This window comes from Pseudochaenichthys georgianus, chromosome 16 (assembly GCF_902827115.2).
Source record: "Pseudochaenichthys georgianus chromosome 16, fPseGeo1.2, whole genome shotgun sequence".
NCBI classification, from domain to species: Eukaryota; Metazoa; Chordata; class Actinopteri; order Perciformes; family Channichthyidae; genus Pseudochaenichthys; species Pseudochaenichthys georgianus.
Genome location: NC_047518.2, coordinates 45,226,755 through 45,253,277, shown reverse-complemented (window position 1 = coordinate 45,253,277; position 26,523 = coordinate 45,226,755). Strand labels below are relative to the sequence as shown.

Genomic DNA, 26,523 nt, shown 5'->3' with positions numbered 1-26,523 from the left:
ACACACACACCTGGGGCTGCGTTCATAAAGCTAGTCGATAGCTTTTAGACTTTAGCTGTTAGCCTATAGCTTTTAGACTGCAGCTGTAAGACTGTGTAGCTGTTAGACGATAGTTTTTAGACTTTAGCTGTTGGCCGATGGCTTTTAGCCTTTATTTAAAGATAATTTGAGACTATTGGCGCACATTTTAATGTTTTTTTGTTAGTTTCTTTCTTCCAAGATTGCAGCTGTTGTGCTAAATAAGATAACTTCTGATTCGTGATTAACTGTAAACTAAGCTAACAGGTGTAAATACACTTAATGAAACCTCTGCAGATGTTTAATCTACTCACCTCTTCTTCTTCCGATTTTTGGCGGATTGCAAAGAACTTTTCCTACTGGACCCTCACTATTGCGGTAAGCGTGTTGTCAACTCCGGGCTATCCTGTGTGTCTGCTCTGCTGCTGATAGCTTATATTATCTTAAACTAAATCGATCGTTTTACAAATGCTTGATCACGGCAGCTACCTGACGTTGTAATCACACGTTACTACAGCTTAAGCACTCACAACTCTCCTTCTCGTAGCGACTTTAACTCCACAGTTTCTGACACTCTTTAACTCCACAGTTGCTGACACTAATACTGCTGCAAGTGTCCTTCCTAACATATCTGCCTTCTCTTTAAATGTCACTGCCAGCCTCTCCCCATCAACCAAAGCTGGAATTTTAATGGATTTCCTTTTCCTACTCATCCGCTTAAACATGGACCAGACATCACCTAATGTTACTCCTCTGCCAATGGTAGAACACAATTCTCTCCATGTTCTTTTTTTTGTATATTTGATTGTCCTTCGAGCAGTTGCCCTTTTCCTTTGATACTCCATAACATTATTTTGTGTCATGTTTTTCTTTAATTTTCTAAATGCATTATTTCGCTCTTTAATAGCCCTGCTGCATTCCTCATTCCACCATGGCACCACTTTCTTCCTACCCTTGGTTGTTGTTTTGGGTAAACTGTTCTCTGCTGCATTTAGTATATGTTGCGTTATTTGGCTTGTAATGACCTCTATGCTTCCCTCTGATGTTAGCAGGTGTACCGACTCCTCACACCATATCCTACATGTCCCCCAATCAGCTTTAGCAGTGCACCACCTGGTTATTACACCTCCTTCCTGTATATATATACACATTATAATTCATTTTAGTAAGCACTGGATAATGGTCACTTCTTACAGTGGAGTTATTCAAAACAAACCATTCTCATGTATGAACCAAAGTTTGACACCAATGTCAGATCCAGGCATGAGACTTTCCCCCTGTGTACATCTACTCTTGTGCCATGTCCATCATTAAGGCATACTAGTGTTCTTTCTTCCAGCATTTCTTCCACTATATTTCCATTACTGTCTGTATGGTTGCTGCCCCATAGACTGTTGTGTGCATTGAAATCACCACACCAAACTTCCTTCCTATGTTTATTGCCTGCTATTTCTTTAAATATATCAGTGGTTAGATTTGGACATGGGTTGTATACATTGATTATCCTAATGTTATTTTGTTTTCTAGGGTTGCAGATTTCCACTATAATACATTCTATATCATCAGGAGATTGCACCTTCCTATATGCCACACAGCATCTTTGAGAAATGGCTGCAGGATGTCAGGTATGCAAAGTGGACAGGTAGGCGAGAAAGGCTTTTTTTGAGTCTCAGAGACCAAGGCCCTGTACACTTCGCATACATTGACTGCACGACTTCAGGTCTGCGATGTGGACAGTACACCTAAAATACATCACTACACAACCTGTGATATTTGAAAATAAGGGAATGACATGTTTATAATATGCTGCAAAACACAACAAATATGCAGGGTTGCAAGTCTATTTCCAAGGCCATTTTATTTTTGATAGTCTGATCATTTCAACAAGAGAATAGAATCAAACTGAAAACATCGTAAATATGTTCTCGATTCATGAAGCAGATTAATGAACAGTGAAACTCGCTCATTTTAAGAAAAAGTTTTTTATGGGCGTTGTTGGTGTCTCATTTTACCTTATGTATATGTATAGCGCAACATTATTTTGAACACTTGGTGGCGGGGTTTAGCTGCACCGGGTGTATAAAAGGGGTCATAGGTGACAGGAGAGGAAGAGGACACAAGAGAAGGCAAGTTTATTTATATAGTACCTTTAAAGACAAGGCAAAAATGAAAGACATTCAGACACAGGCATTTAAAAACAGTAAAAGATAATAAAAGAAACATTAAAAGAAAAAATACATGAATAAAAAGTACATGAATAAAAAGGTTACAGTTTAAGATATGAATAGTTCACACAGGAGGAAGAGCATACCGATTCTACCAGACGGCCAGCCCAGACAGCCCCGGCAGATGCTCATGCTACAACTATTGACACAGTGTACTTTAACCTTGGTATGTAAAGCAATAAAACATAATTCTAAAACTGCAGCAAAAGAACGGAACTTCATATGTTTGTGTCTGCGTCAGGATCACACTAAACCCTCCTGTGAAGTAATCGCAAAAAGATATAGGACACTGGAACATTTAAATTGCCATTACATTAAGTAGAATCTTACTCTATGAGTGAAACTGAACAATATAAGAAACATATCACATTGGATTAAGGATCAATTCACCGGACAAACAATTGGATTACTTCACAACCGACACGTCATCCCGGATCAGCTGGACAACACGCCACAATCAGCTGGAGATTGTCACCACCTGTGCTCATCAAGAAGGCGAAAAGAGATGCCGAGAACCAAGTCTGGGAAAGCGGCCAGGTATGTGCAGCACTAAAACTGGATTGTCAACTGGATTGCCCTGTCAGCAGAAGGACAGCCAGCAAACGAAACTTAAAGGAACAGTGAACATTATGCCTGTCAATTCTGATGTTACGTCAACAGATGGCGCTGTTGGAATGGGATCTGTAATGGAAGAAAAGATCACCCAACGCATGGCCAATAGATGGGAGTTGCTTATTGTAAACTGTGAAAAAACAAAATAAGCTTAAATCAGGGCCCTACACTGTTAAAACCACTATGGTTTTTCTCCTGTGTGAACACGAAGATGTGATTTGAGAGAACCTGATCTAGTGAACATTTTCCCACACTCTTCACACCAGTACGGTTTTTCTCCAGTGTGAATACGGTGATGTGATTCTAGAACACCTGATTGAGTGAAAGTTTTCCCACACTCTTTACAGCTGTAAGGTTTTTCTCCAGTATGAATACGGTGATGTGATTTGAGAGCACCTGATGTAGTGAAAGTTTTCCCACACTCTTCACAGCTGTAAGGTTTTTCTCCAGTATGAATACGGTGATGTGATTTGAGAGCATCTGATCTAGAGAAAGTTGTGCCACACTCTTCACAGCTGTAAGGTTTTTCTCCAGTATGAATACGGTGATGTGATTTGAGATGACCTGATGTAGTGAAAGTTTTCCCACACTCTTCACAGCTGTAAGGTTTTTCTCCAGCATGAATACGTTGATGTAATTTGAGATTAGCTGATCTAGAGAAAGTTTTCCCACACTCTTCACAGCTGTAAGGTTTTTCTCCAGCATGAATACGTTGATGTGATTTGAGATTATCTGATCTAGAGAAAGTTGTCCCACACTCTTCACAGCTGTAAGGTTTTTCTCCAGTATGAATATGGTGATGTGATTTGAGAGCATCTGATCTAGAGAAAGTTGTCCCACACTCTTCACAGCTGTAAGGTTTTTCTCCAGTATGAATAAGGTGATGTGATTTGAGATGACCTGATGTAGTGAAAGTTGTCCCACACTCTTCACACCTGTAAGGTTTTTCTCCAGTATGAATAAATTGATGTGATTTGAGATGACCTGATGTAGTGAAAGCTTTCCCACACTCTTCACAGCTGTACGGTTTTTCTCCAGTGTGAATACACAGGTGGATCTTTAATTCTCCAGATGTTGAAAAAGATTTGTCACATTGCTGACAGCTGTGACGTCTCTTTCTTCCTTTCAGTTCCTAGAACAGACAGACAGAGAAACAGAGAAAGTCAATCTAAAAAGCATAAATACACAACAATAAAAACTCACTTAATATAAACCTTGAGTTAACAAAATACTACTTATCAACCGCTTGTGTTTATTATATTTGTATTATATTTGATACAGTAATACAGCAATATTCTAACCAAAGTATATACCAGAGGTGGGGGACTCAAGTCACGTGACTTGACTCGCATAGCATATTTTTTTACTTGAGACTTCCTTGACTAACATTGATAAAAGACTCGACTTGACTTTGACTTGGTATTCATGACTTGAGACTTGACTTAGGCTTGAGACAGATGACTCGAAAGGACTTTACTTTTTAAAATAAAATATTTATTTTTGTATTGTACGAAGCTCCTAGAGGGCAATGAAAGAAAAAAAAGGGAGAATTTATCTCGTTCGCTGGAGAAAGTAGGAAGTGGAGCACAGGAGACATCCGCTTCATTGCAGACTGTTATGTTTATGTGGGGAAATACATACATTATTTGAGATATATTTCAAACTCGGACTTCATTTTAGGGACATTTCGGCCAGGGGTGGAGAGTTATTTGTTCAAGCACCGGATCAGCAAAACAGGAGAGTCTGTGAACCAGTCTGCCTTGACCTATGTATTCATGTCTGTGACTCACAGTATCTGCTGCCCACAGCTGTTTTATAGAAGAATAACCCCCTTCACTTCATGAAATCTCTGCAGCACCAGGAGGCAGTGTAACTCAGCAGAATCTGTGAAGAGCAGTACCAGCTACAAAGAGCTGTGCCTTCACTGTGTTTACCTTCATTAGAACAGCTAACGAGCGACCGCATGCTGCTATGTATGTTTTAACCACACACACACACACACACACACACACACACACACACACACACACACACACACACACACACACACACACACACACACACACACACACACACACACACACACACACACACACACACACACACACACACACACACACACACACACACACACACACACACACACACACACACACACACACACACACACACACACACACACACACCCACACACACACACACACACACACACACACGCACACACACACACACACACACACACACACACACATATTGACGGACGGTCATGCCCCTCCCCGTCGCTATATTACGTACAGGGTACCCCTTTCCCGTCATTTTCTACGGGCAGGGCGTCCCATAGACCTTCATTGCGGACACAGCGGACCCCTTGCCCGTCAGGCTTCTACGGGCAGGGCGTCCCATGGACCTTCATAATGCCTATTTTAAGGTTAATTTGGCCATTAAAATGCGTTTTGATCTCATTTTATGCGAGTAATGAGTTTTTATATCGGATTATTTGTGCAGTACATGTACATGATGTTTAGTTTGCTAGTTATGACGAAGATTACTTCATGAATGTGTACACATTCATGGTTGCTAAGGTGGTTGCTATGGACGCTGCAACAGCTCCCAGACCACGTGATCAACAACAATGGCTGTCCTTCGTGTTATTCTCGGTGGAAAAATGCCTATTTTAAGGTTAATTTGGCCATTAAAATGCGTTTTGATGTCATTGTATGCGAGTAATGAGTTTTTATTTCTGATTAGTTGTGCAGTACATGTACATGATGTTTAGTTTGCTAGTTATGACGAAGATTACCTTACGTCTGTGAGGAAAATACATGGGCTCAGAGCCTCGTATTTTTAAAATCTTTTTTTCCTTCTAATTTGTTATTCTTTTCAAAATAACACACTGTTATTTACTCACCAATAACATACAATTATCCTTGCTTTTATTTATTGGTTTAATTCCATAATCTCGGTCTTTTTTGGTGTTCGTCAGGAACTGAATTTCAAAATAAAAATAACCGGAAACAGACGTAGGCCTATAAGGGACAGTTCGAGCATCATTGCGATTGTCAAAATGTTTGAGTTTAGGATGGCGAAGACACTACACTACCCAGAATCCCCAGCTATCGTTGAGGACTACAGTGCCCGTGATTACTCTTCTAGGTCTGGGATTGGATGTTGGAGTGGCAGTGCGCCAAGGTTACAGCGTCAAACAGCTGTGTGAAATGGAACGAAACCACGCCAGACTATCCAAAACTGGAATCGAACGCCCCCCCAGAACTACACACTACACTATTGTGTTTCGCAAAATGTTCTATGGGACGTCTCTACTGAACTTTTTCGTTTTCCCACAATTAGAAGTTGCCAGTATTAAACACATTGGTGTTATCAAATGTAAAACATAATTAATAAATGGATAAAAATCGCTGTCCATAATGCGCAGCATCAATATATAGCATTAATATACCCATATGAAAGCTCATTGATACTTTGTAATTCTACTCCACTACAATTCAGAGGTTAACCTGGTATTTTTACTCCACTGCATTTATTTGAGTTACTTTGCAGATTCTGATTAATGATGTGAAATATAAACAACCCTTAAATAGTTACACCTGAGTAAAATTCAGATAAGGTGATTGTCAAGTGCCAACAATCAGGAGAGATATTTGATACTTGTGCTTGAGAAGACTAAACATGTATCTGCAATTGACATTAATGGAAACGAGTAATAAAGTATATTAATTACTCGTTATTCTCTACTAATAGTTAATTAAAGACTATATATTATGGCTATTTTGCACATCCCTTTCAAGATTTCAAGATTTTAAAGGTGTATTGACATATCATTTACACAACTTACGGTGTAGTTATGAAATGAATGAAAAACTTGGGTCACAGGTCCCTCAACAGTGCAGTACAAGACATCAATATGTGTGTACCTCCACCATTAAACTGTCATATTCTGCACATTTCTTATTCTACATACATAAGAGTATAATCCATATGTATAATATCTGTTAAAATAAGTGCTTCAACATAGTTAACATTGCAGGAAAGCAATATATTAGACGTTAAGTACTTTGTATTTATCTGTAGATAGATACCCCCAACGTTTTTTTTCTTATTTAAAAGAAGACCGTAATCTGTTATTTAATGTTTAAATAAAGGTTAATTCGTTTTTCTGTTTTGCACCTCCCCCTATTAATATCTTTGTACATCCTGCACTAAACTGTTTTATTGAAGAGATCACTTATAGTATCTTCTTGATTTTTTATATTCTATATTTCTATCACAGACCTTCTACTTCCCCCTATGAAAGTATATGTACTCTTAATATTTTTTTAATCAAATATAACACATAAAAACAATAATTCAATAACGTGCTTTAACCACTAGGCACACAAGGTACACACAGACACTTATGTACAACATCTGAAGATGTGTAGTTTTATTCATGCTTTCACATAATTTTACAGCATATTGCTATACTATTTCAGAATCAGTATTTACATTCTTACATTCAAAATGCAATCCAATTCAAATCAGTAATATCTTTAAAAACTACAGTCCTTTTTTATCAGCTGTGCACCGTTATGGTGTAAATATAACCTATCTATGAATTACATCAAATGTAAAAGTCAGCCGAATTAGTGTTGATACTGCAAGGAGACGTATTGTGTGAAGAGAAATTGAGAAGTTTTTTAATTGTTGATATATTTATGATCCACGTCAAGTATTCAGTTTCGGCGGCATTTCTTCAGTTTTTCCATAGGTCTTCTCATCAGGGCTCTCTAAATAAAGAACTACGGCAGATCTGTAATATTTAATGCAGCCGAACCGTGTATTACAATGCCGTTATGTGATGACTTTCAAAGAGAAAAGCAAGAGCACTCGGAATTAAGTATTATTTTAGTCTTTTCAAATGTTTTCCGGATTTCATATAATATAAACACCAAATCCCAGCATGCATTGCGGCTAAAACATCCAATCAGCGTAGCTGAGAATCTTGGGTAATCGCTCGAAATGCCCACGTCTGTTTCCGGTTATTTTTATTTTTAAATTCAGTTCCTGACGAACGCCAAAAAAGACCGAGATTATGGAATTAAACCAATAAATAAAAGCAAGGATAATTGTATGTTATGTTGAGTAAATAACAGTGTGTTATTTTGAAAAGAATAACAAATTAGAAGGAAAAAAAGATTTTAAAAATACGAGGCTCTGACCCCCATTTTCCTCACAGACGTAAGGTGATCTTCGTCATAACTAGCAAACTAAACATCATGTACATGTACAGCACAAATAATCAGAAATAAAAACTCATTACTCGCATACAATGACATCAAAACGCATTTTAATGGCCAAATGAACCATAAAATAGGCATTTTTCCACCGAGAATAACACGAAGGACAGCCATTGTTGTTGATCACGTGGTCTGGGAGCTGTTGCAGTGTCCATAGTAACCACCTTAGCAACCATGAATGTCTACACATTCATGAAGTAATCTTCGTCATAACTAGCAAACTAAACATCATGTACATGTACTGCACAAATAATCAGAAATAAAAACTCATTACTCGTATAAAATGACATCAAAACGCATTTTAATGGCCAAATGAACCTTAAAATAGGCATTATGAAGGTCCATGGGACGCCCTGCCCGTAGAAGCCTGACGGTCAAGGGGTCCGCTGTCCGCAATGAAGGTCTATGGGACGCCCTTCCCGTAGAAACCTGACGGTCAAGGGGTCCGCTGTGTCCGCAATGAAGGTCTATGGGACGCCCTGCCCGTAGAAAATGACGGGAAAGGGGTACCCTGTACGTAATATAGCGACGGGGAGGGGCCCTGACCGTCCGTCAATATGTGACGGGATGGGAGTGAGAACGTGTTGCGCACACGCACACGCACACACACACTATGAAGGGCCGTGTAGGCCAACATTCAAACTCACCTCACACTACTGAAAATTAAGCCTCACACACACTCCTGAAATCCTCTCACATTCACTACTGAACACCTCACACACACACTACTGAAAACATCTGGCCTTGCACACACACTACTGAAATCCTCTCACATTCACTACTGAACACCTGACACACACACTACTGAAAACATCTGGCCTTTCACACACACTACTGAAATCCTCTCACATTCACTACTGAACACCTCACACACACACACTACTGAAAATTAAGCCTCACACACACACTACTGAAATCCTATCACATTCACTACTGAACACCTCACACACACAATACTGAAAATTAACCTCACACACACACTCCTGAAAAACATTTTACTGAAAGGTTCTCAGTAGGGAATGTGCATGTGTTTCACCTATGTGTGTGTGAGGGGATTCTTGCTGTAACGGAAGTCATTCTAATGTAACGGATGTCATTCTAATGTAACGGAAGTCAGTGGTCTCTTTGCTAGCCCCGTTAGCTTCATTAGCTCCAGGCTGCTACTCCGAAGTGTTTGTTGTGTTGATGCCTGGTGGAGTATTCTTCATTGAAATATCGCACTTATCGTATGGCTCTGCGGTTCAAACAGACCGTCCATGAATGCAGTTTATTCGGTAAGTGAAATTCAAGCACTTTATTTCTTACTTGTCTTTTTATTCAGCTAACAAGCGAGACGAAGCTACATCTGTGCTAACGATGCTATCCGTAGCATACAAGTTAAAACATAATGGAGAAGTGTAAACATTAAGAAGGATTATACTGTAAAACATAAGGCTTCTCGGTGAGGTTGGTAAAATAAGGTCATGCTTGTACATTAGTTAGTTTGCTAGTTAGGTAACTGTATGCATTGTTATTGTTAATTTAAAATAGCTATGCTCGACGATGGAGACAGCTAGCATCACATTCGTGTTGAAGAGCACTGTATGAGATTAACCTCACTATAAGATCTGTGTATCTGAAAAATATGAATCTCACATTTCCAGTTGGTTCCAGAAATAACGTTGACGTAGATATTGCAATATGGTTTGTTGAGCTGGAGTTGATTATTGAAGCTTACTGGTTAACGTTCATCATATTAAACGAACGAACCCAAACGTTGTTGTTTTTATTAATATTATTACCAATACTTACTTAGCATTTTATTATCATTACACTGGAGAAACCGACTTATTGTGGCAGCAGAACATGTAACTTAATGCCTGCATTTGAGGACGAAAAATAGCTCAGTCAATGCTTTAGGGACAAGGAAATGATTTGTTTAAATATTAGATATGACTTTATGTGTGCTTCTGTGACAATGAAGCTTATTCATTGCATTACATTGTTGAAGATGTTTGTCTTTTACCCTTACGTGTGTGTTACAAATGAATGTGAATATGGCATAGGACAAATATTTAAATTGACTGTCATGAAAAACGATTCTAAAATAAAAAGGACCACAACTATACAATAATACACAATCCAACTGATAAGATACAGTAAGGGCTTTGATATCCAGCACTTTCTTTAAGGATAACAAAAAGATTATCACATGACATTTGCATGTAAAAAAGTCTGTGACCAACACATTGTTACTTTACATATATATATATATTTTTTGTTTAAAGTTTCCAGGTGATGCAGACAGACCAGAGGATGCTGACCACGAGAGACAGACCTATTCCTAACATCAGTGAACTTCAGCATGGACTCAAAGGTACAAAGAATCGAGAAACGTTCTGGTTTAAATAGATAAAGTAACAACTATAATCAGCTTTCACATTTCAATGTATTTAAGGCAATTATTATTTTACATTGTGAGAATTGCTACCATTTGTCTCTACATATTGTCTGTAAAAGACGTGGTAAAAGTGGTTCTTGCAGTGAGACAACCGAGCAGTTGAATATTATTTAATAAGATATTTTAATGTTGATTAACTGCAGACTGTTCATTCATAATCTGATTATCTTTGTAGTACAAAGTGATGAATTAAAAAAACACATTAACATTTAAAAAATACATTATTTCTACAGCCGCTAAATAAACAAACGTTTCATAAATAACACACTTGCTCTGCAATAATGTCATATGTTTGTCATTTCTGTTAGGAAAGGACATACCTGAAGGACACAACTGCCTCACCGTTTTCTCAGAGGGGCAAGAAGAAAATGAAAAGCTGATTTCAGATTAAAGACCAATACAGGACATTCACTAAGAAACTACACTTTTATTGTGAACACAAAGTCAAACAGGACCATCATTTGTTTGTGGCAGCTGAGCCCAGTATGGGCTCACAGATGCAGTTAGGTGGTTTCTTCATCAGACCTGGTCCTCCTCCATCAGGCCACGTCCTCATCCCAGAGAAAGACCTCTCCACCTTCTCCAGCCAAACCCACAGACAGGACATCCGTCACGCTGAGGTTTCTCCCAAAGTCTCTGCACGCTGTCTCAATTGATCCACACTGTGAATATGAGGGGGAAATGTGTGCCATAAATGCTTTAGACTAGGGATGCCAGCGATTATTCGCTACAGTCTCCATAATCGAATATTATTTTTAAAAATCGATTTTATTTATATATATATATATATATATATATATATATATATATATATATATATATATATATATATATATATTTTTTTTTTGGCTTAGTTTCAACCAAAATATATATAAATATATATGCTAATAATAGTATTAATAATTGTAAATGGTCATTGGTCACAACACCAGTTTGTTTTACTGTAAACTTGGAGGAAGCCTGCGTGCAGAGCAGACTGCTGCTGCAGCACGCTACACACCGCCCCCGCCCCCACCCCCCCTCTCCCTCACACGTGCGACTAAAGATGAACAAAGCGGCAGGTAAAAAGAGTTCCTCCTCGTGGAACTACTTCGAACTTACAAGTCCAAAGGAAGTTAAATGCAAGCTCTGCGAAAAGACGTTGGTCTATCACAGCTCAACCTCAACAATGCTTTCGCATTTGAGTGTGAAGCACGCCAAAGAGGTTACAGAGAAAGACACAGCACAGCCAGCCATTACCAACTTCACTTCTGCTGCGATTATTATTCGCCAGGGCTGCCGAATAATCGATTTTGATCATGGTCAGTTTCTGGCAACCCTACTTTAGACAATAAGAAATATGAAGTTAACTGTAAGGAATGGCTCATTCTTTTTTAAATAGACACAACTATTACTGTATTTCAATATCTCATGTCTGAAAGTTTAATTTAAAAGAAGAAGAGGCCCCAAAAATAAAGATTGGTATATCAATAAATGTAGTTGATTTTGTCTTTTTAATTGTTTAAAGTAGATAGAACTGGTACTTAAGAGTTTGAATACAGTTTGGTTGCGGAGGAGGCACACAGGTAAGAGCATATAGCTACCATCACATGTAACTAAGCTTGACTTGAATTTATTAAAAGTATAATTAAGTAACAACAACAAATCAATAACAAATTGTGCAAAAATGTGAATCTTTGCTGGGTCCACTGTTGAATTTACCACATATTGTATGTTTTAGAAACCTTAAGGCATTTATAGATTTCTATGCAAGTAATATCCCAAAACTCAATAAATACCGTAGATTATTATTGAAAGTTATGCTGAATAGTTTCATGTTCACTTACCTTAAGCAACGTAAAACGTGCAGACCGGGGAGAATACAAATACTTGTATTTCTCTTTTTTGGTTTGCAAGGGTGTCACCTTCCGCGGAGCCCATTTTCTGTAGTATTATCCTAACAAAGAGAAAACAAGAGGGAACAACCCTTATTTAGGTTTTTCAAAAAGTGACAATATCAGCTTGCATTCATCCGACAAAAATAAGACACAGGGTATTGTCTAATTGCTGGTTGTCTTGTGTTTTTATGGGATTTGGATAACGGATTTATTCTATAAAATATTTTGAATGGTTTTCACTTAATACTGTTATAAAGTCGGCTGCGGACAGCCGGGCTGTAGTAAATAGTGCAGCAGATCTACACAGCTAGCTCGCTAGTTAGCATTATTAACGTCAGCTATTTATGTACATTTTCAAGTTCTGCTTGAAAGCAAGTTCCTGCAAACTGTTCAAACAAACGCTTCAACTTGTACCATTTATAATCTGTATGAATATGGATCTTAAATCGGCGTGACGTTGAAGCAGTTGCAGTTCCTTTAAGCATAACGTTAGCATTTTGCTTCTGGCAACTAGATTTATGATTTGAAAATTATAAAAGTAGGGTAGACCTGTGGATATTATCCGGCTGAACAAAACGTGACCCGTCTCTTAAATGTGTCTCAACCACAGACCTTATTTCCAGCTAGTTTCAAACCATATTGCAATATCTACGTCAACGTTATTTCTGGAACCAACTGGAAATGTGAGATTCATATTTTTCAGATACACAGATCTTATAGTGAGGTTAATCTCATACAGTACTCTGCTCTTCAACACTAATGTGACGCTAGCTGTCTGCATCGTCGAGCATAGCTATTTTAAATTAACAATGCATACAGTTACCTAACTAGCAAGCTAACTAATGTACAAGCATGACCTTATTTTACCAACCTCACCGAGAAGCCTTATGTTTTACAGTATAATCCTTCTTAATGTTTTACACTTCTCCATTATGTTTTAACTTGTATGCTACGGATAGCATCGTTAGCACAGATGTAGCTTCGTCTCGCTTGTTAGCTGAATAAAAAGACAAGTAAGAAATAAAGTGCTTGAATTTCACTTACCGAATAAACTGCATTCATGGACGGTCTGTTTGAACCGCAGAGCCATACGATAAGTGCGATATTTCAATGAAGAATACTCCACCAGGCATCAACACAACAAACACTTCGGAGTAGCAGCCTGGAGCTAATGAAGCTAACGGGACTAGCAAAGAGACCACTGACTTCCGTTACATTAGAATGACATCCGTTACATTAGAATGACTTCCGTTACAGCAAGAATCCCCTCACACACACATAGGTGAAACACATGCACATTCCCTACTGAGAACCTTTCAGTAACATGTTTTTCAGGAGTGTGTGTGTGAGGTTAATTTTCAGTATTGTGTGTGTGAGTAGTGAATGTGAGAGGATTTCAGTAGTGTGTGTGTGAAGCTTAATTTTCAGTAGTGCGTGTGTGAGGTGTTCAGTAGTGAATGTGAGAGGATTTCAGTAGTGTGTGTGCAAGGCAAGATGTTTTCAGTAGTGTGTGTGTGAGGTGTTCAGTAGTGAATGTGAGAGGATTTCAGTAGTGTGTGTGCAAGGCCAGATGTTTTCAGTAGTGTGTGTGTGAGGTGTTCAGTAGTGAATGTGAGAGGATTTCAGTAGTGTGTGTGCAAGGCAAGATGTTTTCAGTAGTGTGTGTGTGAGGTGTTCAGTAGTGAATGTGAGAGGATTTCAGTAGTGTGTGTGCAAGGCCAGATGTTTTCAGTAGTGTGTGTGAGGTGTTCAGTAGTGAATGTGAGAGGATTTCAGTAGTGTGTGTGCAAGGCCAGATGTTTTCAGTAGTGTGTGTGTGAGGTGTTCAGTAGTGAATGTGAGAGGATTTCAGTAGTGTGTGTGCAAGACCAGATGTTTTCAGTAGTGTGTGTGTGAGGTGTTCAGTAGTGAATGTGAGAGGATTTCAGTAGTGTGTGTGCAAGGCCAGATGTTTTCAGTAGTGTGTGTGTGTGTGTGTGTGTGTGTGTGTGTGTGTGTGTGTGTGTGTGTGTGTGTGTGTGTGTGTGTGTGTGTGTGTGTGTGTGTGTGTGTGTGTGTGTGTGTGTGTGTGTGTGTGTGTGTGTGTGTGTGTGTGTGTGTGAGGTGTTCAGTAGTGAATTTGAGAGGGTTTCAGTAGTGTGTGTGCAAGACCAGATGTTTTCAGTAGTGTGTGTGTGAGGTGTTCAGTAGTGTATGTGAGAGGATTTCAGTAGTGTGTGTGCAAGGCCAGATGTTTTCAGTAGTGTGTGTGAGGCTTAATTTTCAGTAGTGTGTGTGTGAAGTGTTCAGTAGTGAATGTGAGAGGATTTCAATAGTGTGTGTGTGGCTTAATTTTCAGTAGTGTGTGTGTGAGGTGTTCAGTAGTGAATGTGAGAGTATTTCAGTAGTGTGTGTGCAAGGCCAGATGTGTTCAGTAGTGTGTGTGTGTGTGTGTGTGTGTGTGTGTGTGTGTGTGTGTGTGTGTGTGTGTGTGTGTGGTGTTCAGTAGTGAACGTGAGAGTATTTCAGTAGTGTGTGTGTGCAAGGTAGGGGTGTTGAAAATAATCGTTTCTACGATGCATTGCGATGCGGACGTGGACGATTCGGTCTCGATGCAGTGACGGAAGATAATCGGTTATAGAGTAGTAACGTTGCTTCCTGATTTTCCGGCCGCGGCTTTACTATAACGTTTTTTCTGTCACTTTAATATCAAATCGGTCGGTGACACAGAGATCAGGGAACAGAAGTGACAGCGGCACAGCAACACGGAGCAGTCTGCTTTATCCACCAACACAAGAACACCAGTCCAGAACCGACAACAGCAGGACCCGCTCTGAATCACTCCGTGTCGCTGCGGCTCAGAGACACAGGGAGGGATTTATGTTTTTCAAAAATAATCGCGTTACAATCATGTCAGGTTTTTGGTGGATTTAATTAAGTCTTGGATTGCAAAGTATGAATGTCCTCTAGCAATTTGCAGACGATATATACGTGTGTAAAGTTTGTGAAGGCAGGAGGAAAAAAGCTTCCGCGATCACCGTCTCCTCTCCGTTACTCCAAGCCCCGCCCCCTCTCTGAAAATAATGAGTGACAGGCTGATAGTGACCCGATAGAAACGTTGTTATTCACTTAATCACTGAGATATAATGAAGCTAATTTAATCTCATACATTCATGGGATTTATGTAACAGTAAGACAGAGAATGTAAGTGTGCACCCACATGCAGTATTTTTGTTTGTATATGCTGTTGTAAATACTCCTGTTGTCTGCTGTGTTCAGACTCAAGTCCTGTGTGTGATGCCACATTCAGGACATTGAGAATGGAACAACTTCACACACGGAGGCTAGACCTATACAATTCATTTATTTTGGTTTATAAATTAATGTCAAGACATTTATGTAATTGATTTATGAAGCACTTTCTAAATAATAAAAAGAGAGTTCATATGTATTTACTGCATGTATGCATTGATGAAAAATAAGCCATGTGCAGTAATATAGAAAATTGAGGATGCAACGCATTGGTATGAATCGTGATGCACCGTGATATCGAACCGAATCGTTGACAGGATAATCGTAATCGAATCGTGAGACCAGTGAAGATGCACAGCCCTAGTGCAAGGCCAGATGTTCACACACACACACACACACACACACGTTTTATGATTTCAGAGCCCCACTCTCCATTGTTGTTAATGTTGAAAATAAAACTCTAGTTTTCATAACCAATGATTGTGGTAAATGCGGAAACTGGGGTTATTCATCAGGATTTCGTAGGACTTAACTTGCTTGACTCCCCCAGTAACTTGAGACTTGCACATGTATGACTTACAACCTCTGGTATACAGGAGACAGAGGGAGACGGCATCCTGTCACTGCGAGTCTCAGTATGCTCCGTTCGTCTTGCGTTTTGGTTTTTTTGTCTAATTATTGTCTAAACCTTGTTGTGTCTGTATGAAACGTCATCTTGGGAGACCATGCTTTTAAACCTGTGGATTACATTTGCCTTCTGCAGACCATGTCTGGCCATACAACTTTCCAAGACACACCTTTGACAGAGTGACAGCACGAACAGGTGTGGTGAGGAGCCCCGGCCTCTACGCTGCTACAGCCACGAGGCTATGCTAGAGCTTCAATGCGATCGGCCTCCTACGAATACACCAAGCCATCTGTGCTCTTCGTTATTGGATGACATCCCTCGGGAGCCGCGTAGAAACACCAGGAAAAAGAGACGAGGAAGGAGACGAGGTGTTCAGAATCGCCTACGGCGGAGATTCAGCCGGCCACCACTTCCATCCATCAAACTCTTCATGAGACAGCAATCACTAGGGGGACCCAAGATGGCGCCTGTGTCGACATGCTGCTCCCTCAGCTCTGCCTTTAGCTATCCTGCTTTTGTTCTATGCATGTCAAAATGTCTCTGCTCTTCTATGATCGCAAAGCTCTCCTCCACCTCAGACCCTCACTGGAGTTTATACTGCTGCCCAAACCTACATCTGCCAACCGTAAATCGCCTCCCCCCCTCTACTGTCGGATATTCCCACCTACCTGCGCCGGTTGCCCTGCATCCTGCCTCACCGAAAGCGTTTTAGACGACGGGGAAAGCGTGGTGGTGCGCTTGTCCATCAAAAAGCATACCTGACGGCTTCTTCTGTTACTTATCCACGCATCAGATGTCATGGCCCTCCCGCTGCACGCCATCTGACGGTACGTCCACACAGCGGCTTTGGAAAAAGCTTGCCAGCGGGCGTGTCTGAATCTCCCGCCCCTGACACACAAGCAGCGGTTTGATTGGCTAGAGCTTGTACTGGCATATGATTTGATTGACTGACGCTTCCACCGAAAGCTTCAGAAGATTCAAAAGTTGAACATTGCTCAACTTTTGAATCCTGAGATGCCTGGAAATCTCCGCTTTGCCTCCCACAATGCAGTCCGGCGAAAAGTGAGGCAAAATGACTTCACCCCATTCAAAGTGAATGGGCAGAAGCGTTGGAAGATTTTGTTAATGCTGCTGTGTGGACGTGCCGTGAGGGATTGGTGGATTCGCCCTGTCTTTCCGGAGTTGTGGCCTCTGCAGTCTAACAAGTCCTGCCTTGTTAGACCGTCTTGAAAACTGGGTGGGAGTTTCAGCAACAGTTCTAAACTGGTTTAGCTCCGACTTGAAGGACAGAACAAACGTTGTCTCAATTGGCAATTACAAATCAGCCCTGATAAATATGTCATGCGGGGTTCCTCAAGGCTCCATCTAGCACCTTTGCTTTTTAATATTTATATGCTACCTCTGAAAACTGAGATCATTGTTTTTGGAGCAAAGAAGGACCGATTAAAATTAATCACAGAGCTTCAGTCGGCAGACTACAAAGTAACTCCCAAAGCAAGAAATCTAGGTGTAGTGATGGACTCAGACCTAGATTTTAACAGTCACATTACAACAGTTATTAGGTCTGCATACTACCACCTGAAGAATATATCAAGGATTAAAAAAACTAATGTCGCAACAGGATTTAGAAAAACTTGTCCATGCTTTTATTTTCAGTAGACTCGACCACTGCAATAGTGTATTCACAGGGCTCACTAAAAAATCCATCAGAAAGCTGCAGCTGATTCAGAACGCTGCTGTTCGAGTACTCACTGACACTAGAAAAGTGGATCACATCACTCCGGTTCTGAGATCATTACACTGGCTTCCAGTCTGCCAAAGAATTGATTTTAAAATACTACTGCTAGTTTTTAAATCACTAAATGGCTTAGGACCGAGGTATATAGACGACCTCCTCCATCATTATGAAGCATCCAGGAGTCTCAGGTCTTCTTGGTCGGGTCTGCTCTCTGTTCCGAGAATAACCACTAAACATGGAAAAGCAGCTTTTAGTTATTATGCCCCAACAATTTGGAACAAACTGCCTAAATCGTGCACGTCTGCCGAAACAGTTCTCGAAATCCCGAATAAAAACGCACCTATTTGCCGCTGCTTTTAATTGAGCTGCCCATACTCACACTACAGTATGCCTTTTCAGTCATGTATTCTGTACCTGCTGTGTTTATTTATTTAATTTATTTCATTACCTTTGCTTATTATGCCTGTTTTTAAATGCATTTTTAATAATGTATTTATGCTGCATTTGTTCTTAAATGTCGTTTGCTTTTAATCTGCAAAGCACATTGAATCACCACGTGCTGAAAAGTGCTACATAAATAAAATTGCCTTGCCTATGTTGATGTTACACATGGAGCTGCTGTGATGCAAGTCACATTTCAGACTTGATCTGACAATTAAAGAATCGTACCGTATACAACAACGTTCTAACCTCTATCTAACCATATTGTGCATTCATATTGTATATTTCAAAACAGGTTGTGATCTTTCATTTGGGGATAACAGTGTAGGGGTCGACCGATAATCGGACCCTCCCGCATTTGACCGATTATCGGTATCTGCCTTTTTTTTTTTTTTAAATCAAATTGCCGATAACACTTTGGCTCTGATGCGGCCGTTTCTCTGGCTGCAGTCACCACTCTTGCGGCTTTCACACCAGCGCTTTTCCCGTTCTAGCTCTGAGCTAGAGCTTTTCTGGTTCAGCTCCGGTTTCCCTTTTCTGCTCCCGCTTTGTTCACACCACCCAGAGCCCGACTGGTGCTGCAGCTGCTGCGTCACCGTTTACATCGCTGATTTGCTCCCCAACGCAGGGCTCGGAATTACCTTTTTTCCTCAGTGTCCCACAACTGTCCAGAATTCTACTTTGTATTGTCCCGGATATAACCAGCAGTGTCCCAAATTTAAATTTGTATCGTCGCCCCCCCAATTGTGCAGAATACATATAATTTGATCATCACTTAATCATCACACCATAGACTCTGGTCCACCATGTAAGTTTAAAATACTTATTCTTTTAAACATATGAATATTAGTCTGATCTGTTGCCTCTCCTAGAGTAGAAGGGAAGAGAGTTGTTTTAAGACATGTTTTTGTATTGTTTCTCAATATCCAGACTAATTTATCATTGTCATGTCAACATTGAAGAATTCTGATTTGTATTTTTCAATTCAATATGGTATGGCTGTATGGTCTCTGTGTTTTATGATCGGAACCCTCTATCTGGCAATAAAAGTGGTATGAATGATAATAAAAAAACAGAAGTTCCATAATACAGTTTAATAAATGTATCTGTTTTCAGTTCTAATTACAAGTTATCCTCACAAGTCGTCAGTAGTACTATAGGAATATAAATTGATCTTCTATCTTCATTCATGAATGTCAATCATCTTGCTCTCACTCACTCACACCCACCCCCCCTGAGGAACAAAAACAACTGGAACATTACTCTCTCTTAACATGACACATTATTCTCATACCAGTGTTGTAGTCAAGTCACCAATTCACGAGTCCAAGTCACCCTCGAGTCACCACTCTTCGAGTCCGAGTCCAAGTCCGAGTCACCAAGGGAGAGTCGTAGTCGAGTCCGAGTCCAAGTCCGAGTCACCCAAGGAGTGTCCAAGTCGAGTCCGAGTCATCATTACCTGTGTTCGAGTCCGAGTCCAATTCCGAGTCACAAGTCTTCATGTATTAATCTTCGTGGATATATGTTTTGAAATGTAGCTGCTCCTCTACATTGCTGTTATCCTGTCTATTGAACTGCTGTGAAGCGAGTTTGGCTACAATTCTTGTAATAGGTGCTATACAAATATAAAGCTTATTTCTAATATTAATATTATTATTATATATAAATAAACTATATTTAAAATGAGTTACCTTTTAGAGAAGTGATTATATTTGTATGCCAATATTTTCCTATGGTAAAGTTTTCGTTTTGCACTTTTATTTTGATAGTAATAAGATTGGGACTCTTATTTTGAAGGAACTTTTACGGGTTAAATCAGTTTACCGATAAAGATTTAGCCCCAGAAAGCACATGGCTACTTAGCATGCAAAATGACGTCATTCTGCATGTTAAGTATGTGCTTTCGTGTTATCGGCTGAATCTTTATTTATTGATTAGATCACGTTACTCTGATGATAGTGTTCAAGACAACCTATATGTCTGAACTCGATCCTTAGAGTAATGTGTTACGGAGCCTTCTCTTCTATATTGTTTCCACATAACGAGCATTTTGCTCTTTTCCAATGTGGAAGCAGAATGTGTGAAAGCATACAGCACGATGCGGGGTGTGTCTGTAGACATCTCTAGACTGGAACAGCGGGGCCCAGTACGTGAACTCGCCATACAGGATAGAGGACATCAGACTCCAGAGAAAATGTGCTCGAGTCCGAGTCCAAGTCGGAGCGTCAATGTACGAGTCGAGTGCGAGTCATCGTGGGGGGGGGGATTCACGAGTCCGAGTCCAAGTCATCCTGTGCGAGAATTCACGAGTCCAAGTCCGAGTCGCGTCAATCAGTGCGCGAGTCCGAGTCGAGTCACGAAAATCGGCACTCAAGTCCGACTCGACTCGAGTACTCCATCTCTGTCTCATACCAGAGTTGATTGACAAACTAAAATTACCTTGCGACCCCCTTTCTAATCGTCACCCAATCAGACTGACGTTCTTGACCAAAAAAAAGTAAAACACTAAAAAAAGATGAAAAGCTAAATGATTAGCTAAATACCTTACGTTTTTGCAGCTAAAGATTCTAGCCTGGTCACTGACTGGCTGACAAAGAAAATACAAAAATGATAGGCTACACCTCTTATTCTGATCAACTGTATTTCACATCATTTTCACAAACTTCAAAAGAACATGACACCGCATTTTAGGACGTTTGTATGCATTATAAGGCACACTTCAGTTGCTAGCGTTAGTTAGCGCTAGCTAACATTGGCACTTAAAGGGAAATGGAAACACTTTTCAAACTGCTTTCCACGCGACAATATTCCCATTAGGAAATGTATTTATCTAGTCTATTTCCAATGTAAACGATCGAGATACGCAAATTTACTTTTTGAAATACGTGCCTAATGACCATGGGCGCTTCCATTGCTCCGGGACTTTTCCAGTGACGTCACTGACTGTGTACGGCTTCCTGGGCCAACGCTCAATAACAAACAACATGGCGTGCAATGCACCAGTAGTTTACATTACAAGAAAACGGTCGTCGTCAGGAGTTTATTGTATTGCCCCAGGCTGCACAAATGGATTTTATACGAAGAAGGAAGAAGTACATTTCCATAGGCTGCCACTAAAGGATGAGAAGCTGCTCAAAGTCCAGTCTGGATGCCTGGTTCAATACAAAACATCGGATTTGAAGCCAGGATCTGTTCCCACAATATTCGATTTCTCAACGTATGCAGTCGGGAACACCGACCGTCCCAGCACGTCGGCCGCGCAAGACAATGACAGTGTCAACAAACGTGAAGTTCGAGCCACCAAACGAGTTGCTTCAGCTGCCGAGAGAGAGGTAAATATTGCAGCACTACCAGATTACTAGCTCACACATGTATTTACTGACACAGTGTGACCTTATTAATTAACACAATCGCGTCCAAACTAAATGGTAGCTATTATTATGACGTACAATAGAGAATTGGGGGTGTTCTATAGCTCAACTAATTAAACTGGCATACACACGCTCATCTGTCGAAAACAGCCCTAAAAAGGCTAGTATTGCTGGACTAGGTGTTCAATGGATGGTATTGCAGGACCCAGAGCGCACGGAGCACAGAGCAGACAGCAGATAACGGAATTGCAGTTGTATTGCTTATAGATTATCAGAACATTTCAAAGGGGACACAGCCCCATTGTATATTAACCTATGGATTAACTACATCATCGTTTTTATCGTTGTAATGCCATTGAAGACCAGTTTAGACCAGACAAAGAGGAAGGTAAGCTATGTTAGCCTGGCGTATGTTAGTACCTAGTGCCACTTGTTTTGATGTACGTTTTTGTTGATAACCTCGCGAGTTTGTATCTTTCAGTGTTGAGGTGGGCACCGTTAAATTCTGTGTCTCCTTGCGATCATAAACGATGTGTTGGATGTGCGGCTAGGATAAGTAATAAGGGAGCTAGGAGTGATTTTCGGTGCAGTAATAGGTTGGCATTTTTCGCTCGGGGCTAATTCACTGTTAGCATTGTGTTTTTTTAATTTTTTTATTCCGGATCGTATGCCACTCTATTCGACCGAATCGGTTCATAAGCATAGGCCATGGGATGCCTGGTAACTGTAGATGCTTCCACATCAATGTCATCTCCCGACGAATAGTCAAATTCATCGTTCAAAACGTCGATCTCATTGCAAAATTCCTCCATCGCTGCCATATCTGCTACGTTGTGTATGGATACCCGGAGCAAAGGCCCATCCAGTCACGTCACCATTTAGGACTCCCCTAATGGCGGCGGCCTGGTCCCGGAATTCCCCACCCGGCCGGCGGATAATTAATTTTCTTTTGGCGAGTAATATCATATACAATAAATATTACGATCAATATCCATTGTAAAATGAATAAACTACCGGAATATTATAACTGTAATTGGTGTTTCCTTTCCCCTTTAAGACAACTAATTTACCACAGTGGAAGACGATGCATCATGACCAGGACTTGGGATGTTTTCGTTTCGGGAGTCGGCAGAATTGGGGCTTGCAACAGGGGGCTGTTTATTCAACCACCTCAGCATTTCTTTCTTCTGTTTTTAACTGTCGTGATCGTTGCATTAGCGCGAGGTCAGCAGCAGAGTGGATGACGTAGAATGCATTCTATGATTTGACAGCCCAATGACTTTGCAAATAACACCCATTTTGAAGTTTACTTTTAATTTTTTTTTCCCAGTCCCGAAATAGTCCCAGACAAAATAGATTTGTGTCCCAGTAGGAATTTTTATGGTCCCCGGGACATCGGGACATCGTTAATTGCGAGCCCTGACTATCTGATAGGCTATTACTGAAGTGTCAATCAACACTGAAGATTTTCAGGGCGGGAGCCAGCCAGAGAGGCGGGACCTTCTCAAATTACAGGCAGGTGCGAAAGAACGCAGACACAGATTGAAGCAAGCAGCAGCACTGAGCGGCAGAGCCATACATGTGTTTCGAAGGTAAGTCAGTTGAAAGCCGAAGTTCAATAAACATCCCAATCCCCTCAGCTGAAGTTGCAAAAACATCACGATCTTATGATCCAATTCTATCAGTTTCCCAGTTACACAGGGACGCGGGAAGTCAGTCAGAGTTGGGGGTGTGTGCAGTGTCTTGCAGTGGAGTAACTGTGGTGCGGAGGGGGGGGGGGGGGCTGCGAGTGGAGCCTCGCAGTTTTTCAGGTTGATATGTGAAGCTCATTAGCTAGCCAACATGTATCCAGCAAATGTTTAGCAAAATATTAGAAGTGAGGCTACTAGACTGACGGTCTACTATAATAGCCTCACTTAATATTTTGCAAAACATTAGCTAGCATAGTGTTTTGCAGTTGCTAGCAGCTTATTGGGATGTTATGCTAGATAGACAGGCATTGTTTTGATATAATAAATTAAGCATTATTGTTAGTTAAGCATGTCAACAATAATAAAACTGTGGGTTTTCTCCGGAAATTTTTCCTTGTACGATGTGAGGGTCTAAGGACAGAGGGTGTCGTATTGCCATACTGATATTCTGTACAAACTGTGAAGACCACTGAGACAAATGTAACATTTGTGATATTGGGCTATATAAATAAACATTGATTGATGTCAGCCTGCAGCCCCACTTTGAACTCTCTGTCTCTCTCTAACTCATTGCAGATGGCTGCACTAAAGAAAAGGGCACAGAGAGGAAACCAGTTGTAAGATGTTTAAAAGTTCATTAAACATAATATATGCTTAAATGCATTTCAAAGAAGTTGTGTTGGAGTTTGTGTTATTCCACCTTTTGACACCAAGATTATCTGATTTTACTGCAAATGTATATCGGTTATCGGTCTCCTTGATTACTAATAATCGGTATCGGCCTTGAAAAAGCCATATCGGTCGATCCCTATAACAGTGTTAGGCATTTGTGAGGTGCAACAACATGAACCTTTCTGTTGGTCGCTTGTTAGCAGACCCTCCACGCGATAGCAGAGCGAACAGGTACAGCAAGCGAGGGATCATTGTCCACTAGTAAATCGATTGCAGATGGCGTCGTGCTCGCGGACGGATACAAACAAAATAATAATGAATGGGTCGCGAAATATACTTTGGTGGCCGTTAAACCTGGGCGGCCCAAGTAAAGTCTATGTGAGGGAAACCCTGGACTTGAATTTTGAATTGAGCCTTCCCTTATAGATACTATCTCTTTACGTATTAGTGATGGGAATTCCGGCTCTTTTTAGTGAGTCGGATCATTTGGCTCGGCTCACTAAGAAGAGCCGGCTCTTTCGGCTCCCAAACGGCTCTTCATGTTACCACAGTTTACCAGAGCCTCAGTTTCGCCGCTGCGAGGCTCCGGTGCTCGCAGTTCACGCGAGTGCTCCAGCACCCCCAAGGCTCGCCGGCAGAACACTTTCCGTCACAGGAACACGCTTTGCTGGAGGAGAAAAGAATCCCACCAGACTGCTTTGCCCCTCCAACAGAGGGATGTCCTCGTCCTTTTTCCTTTTCGTCATTTCAAGCGATAAAAACTCTTTTGGATGCCCTTGGCTCGAGTTCAGGGCGTTCCGAGCTGAATAAGGGCCTCAAATGAAGGCAAGACGCCCGCCTGGCGGAAACGCTGGAATTAGGAATATATTGTGATGAAGTGCACACTGACCTGAGCTCCAGGGGTCTTTTTGTTCTCGTCCATGCTGCTCTCAGTGCTCCTTCTCCGGCTGGGTCTCTGAAATAAATCAACAAAACTAGAGCTGACACAAAACAAGACAACTCAATACAACCGACAGACACAACAAAACTAATCCACAGCTACTTCGTAGGTTCATAGCAGAGGTGAGACGTAACTAAGTACATGTACTCAAGTACTATTAGTATTTAGAGGTACTTTTACTTTACTTGAGTATTTCCATGTAATGCTACTTTGTCTGCGACAATAGGAGACAGTAATAAAGCTGCTTCACTGAAGAGGAGAAACTCACAGCTCCAGGACTCAGTCAGTCAGGAGAAGACTAGAAACAACAAGTCAATCAACTGAGGATTCATCCTGTAACATAAAGGAGTTACCTAACAGAAACCAGTATGCTAACGGTAATAAAGAAGAGTTACCGTACTAAAACAATATGCTGAAGGTAGAAAGGGAGCGTTTACTCAAACTAAACGATATAATAATGTTAGAGAAAGTAATTAAGGTATTTCCTCCACCTGAATGAGAATAAAACACACACACACACACCTGGGGCTGCGTTCATAGAGCTGGTCGATAGCTTTTAGACTGCAGCTGTAAGACTGTAGCTGTTCGACGATAGTTTTTAGATTTCAGCTGTTCGCCGATGGCTTTTAGCCTTTATTTAAAGATCATTTGAGACTATTTTTGGCGCACATGTTAAAGTTTTTTTGTGAGTTTCTTTCTTCCAAGATTGCAGCTGTTGTGTTAAATAAGATAACTTCTGATTCGTGATTAACTGTAAGCTAAGAGGTGTAAATACACTTAATGAAACCTCTGCAGATGTTTAATCCACTCACCTCTTCTTCTTCCGGTTGTTGGCGGATTGCAAAGAACTTTTCCTAGTGCACCCTCACTATTGCGGTAAGCGTGTTGTGAGTTCCGGGCTATAACGGTAGCTACTTTAGCTTGATAGCTAGCTATGGCTCCTTCCCCACCCTCGGGTGCTATTTCCTGCTCTCTGTCTTATGTTTGGTCACCTCCCTTCCTCCTTTACTGGTACCGATAGGCCTACATGTGCTAAATGTAGTACAGTTGCTAGGTTGGAGCATGGATGTATAATAAGAACGGTTGGAGGCGGGAATCATAGCCATAGTACGCTTACTAATGACGTCACGCATTGTCAGTACGGCAAGCCAAGAGGACAATTTACACGGCCAAATTCCGCAAAGAAAAAAATAATATAATATAATGGAACTGTGTCCGGAAAGTGAAGTGTTAATTAAGTAATGTTATTGAAGAACTGAAATGTATAAAATGTAAAGTTAATATGTAGCATATCCCTCCGAAATATGGTCGTAGACTTTACTGATGATTTAGAATGTATTGAAAC

The 26,523-nt window shown here is 40.6% G+C and overlaps 1 protein-coding gene and 1 long non-coding RNA gene across 2 annotated transcripts in view; one reads left to right on the top strand and one right to left on the bottom strand.

The window, feature by feature from the left end:
• Nucleotides 1-26,291, bottom strand: part of LOC139435364 (zinc finger protein 850-like) — a 128,615-nt gene extending 102,324 nt beyond the window's left edge. The window contains exons 1-3 of the mRNA XM_071205989.1: nt 25,991-26,291; nt 25,128-25,193; nt 3,084-3,987 (exon numbers count right to left, since the gene is read on the bottom strand). Of these exons, the coding sequence (XP_071062090.1) occupies nt 3,084-3,987; nt 25,128-25,160 (937 nt within the window). The 5' untranslated portion in view covers nt 25,161-25,193; nt 25,991-26,291. The remainder of the gene's footprint in view (nt 1-3,083; nt 3,988-25,127; nt 25,194-25,990) is intronic.
• On the top strand, nt 9,148-11,269 carry LOC139435375 (uncharacterized). Its single transcript, XR_011644656.1, has 3 exons — nt 9,148-9,423; nt 10,417-10,505; nt 10,898-11,269. It is a non-coding gene; the product is annotated as an uncharacterized lncRNA (long non-coding RNA).
• Nucleotides 26,292-26,523: the final 232 nt, after the last annotated feature.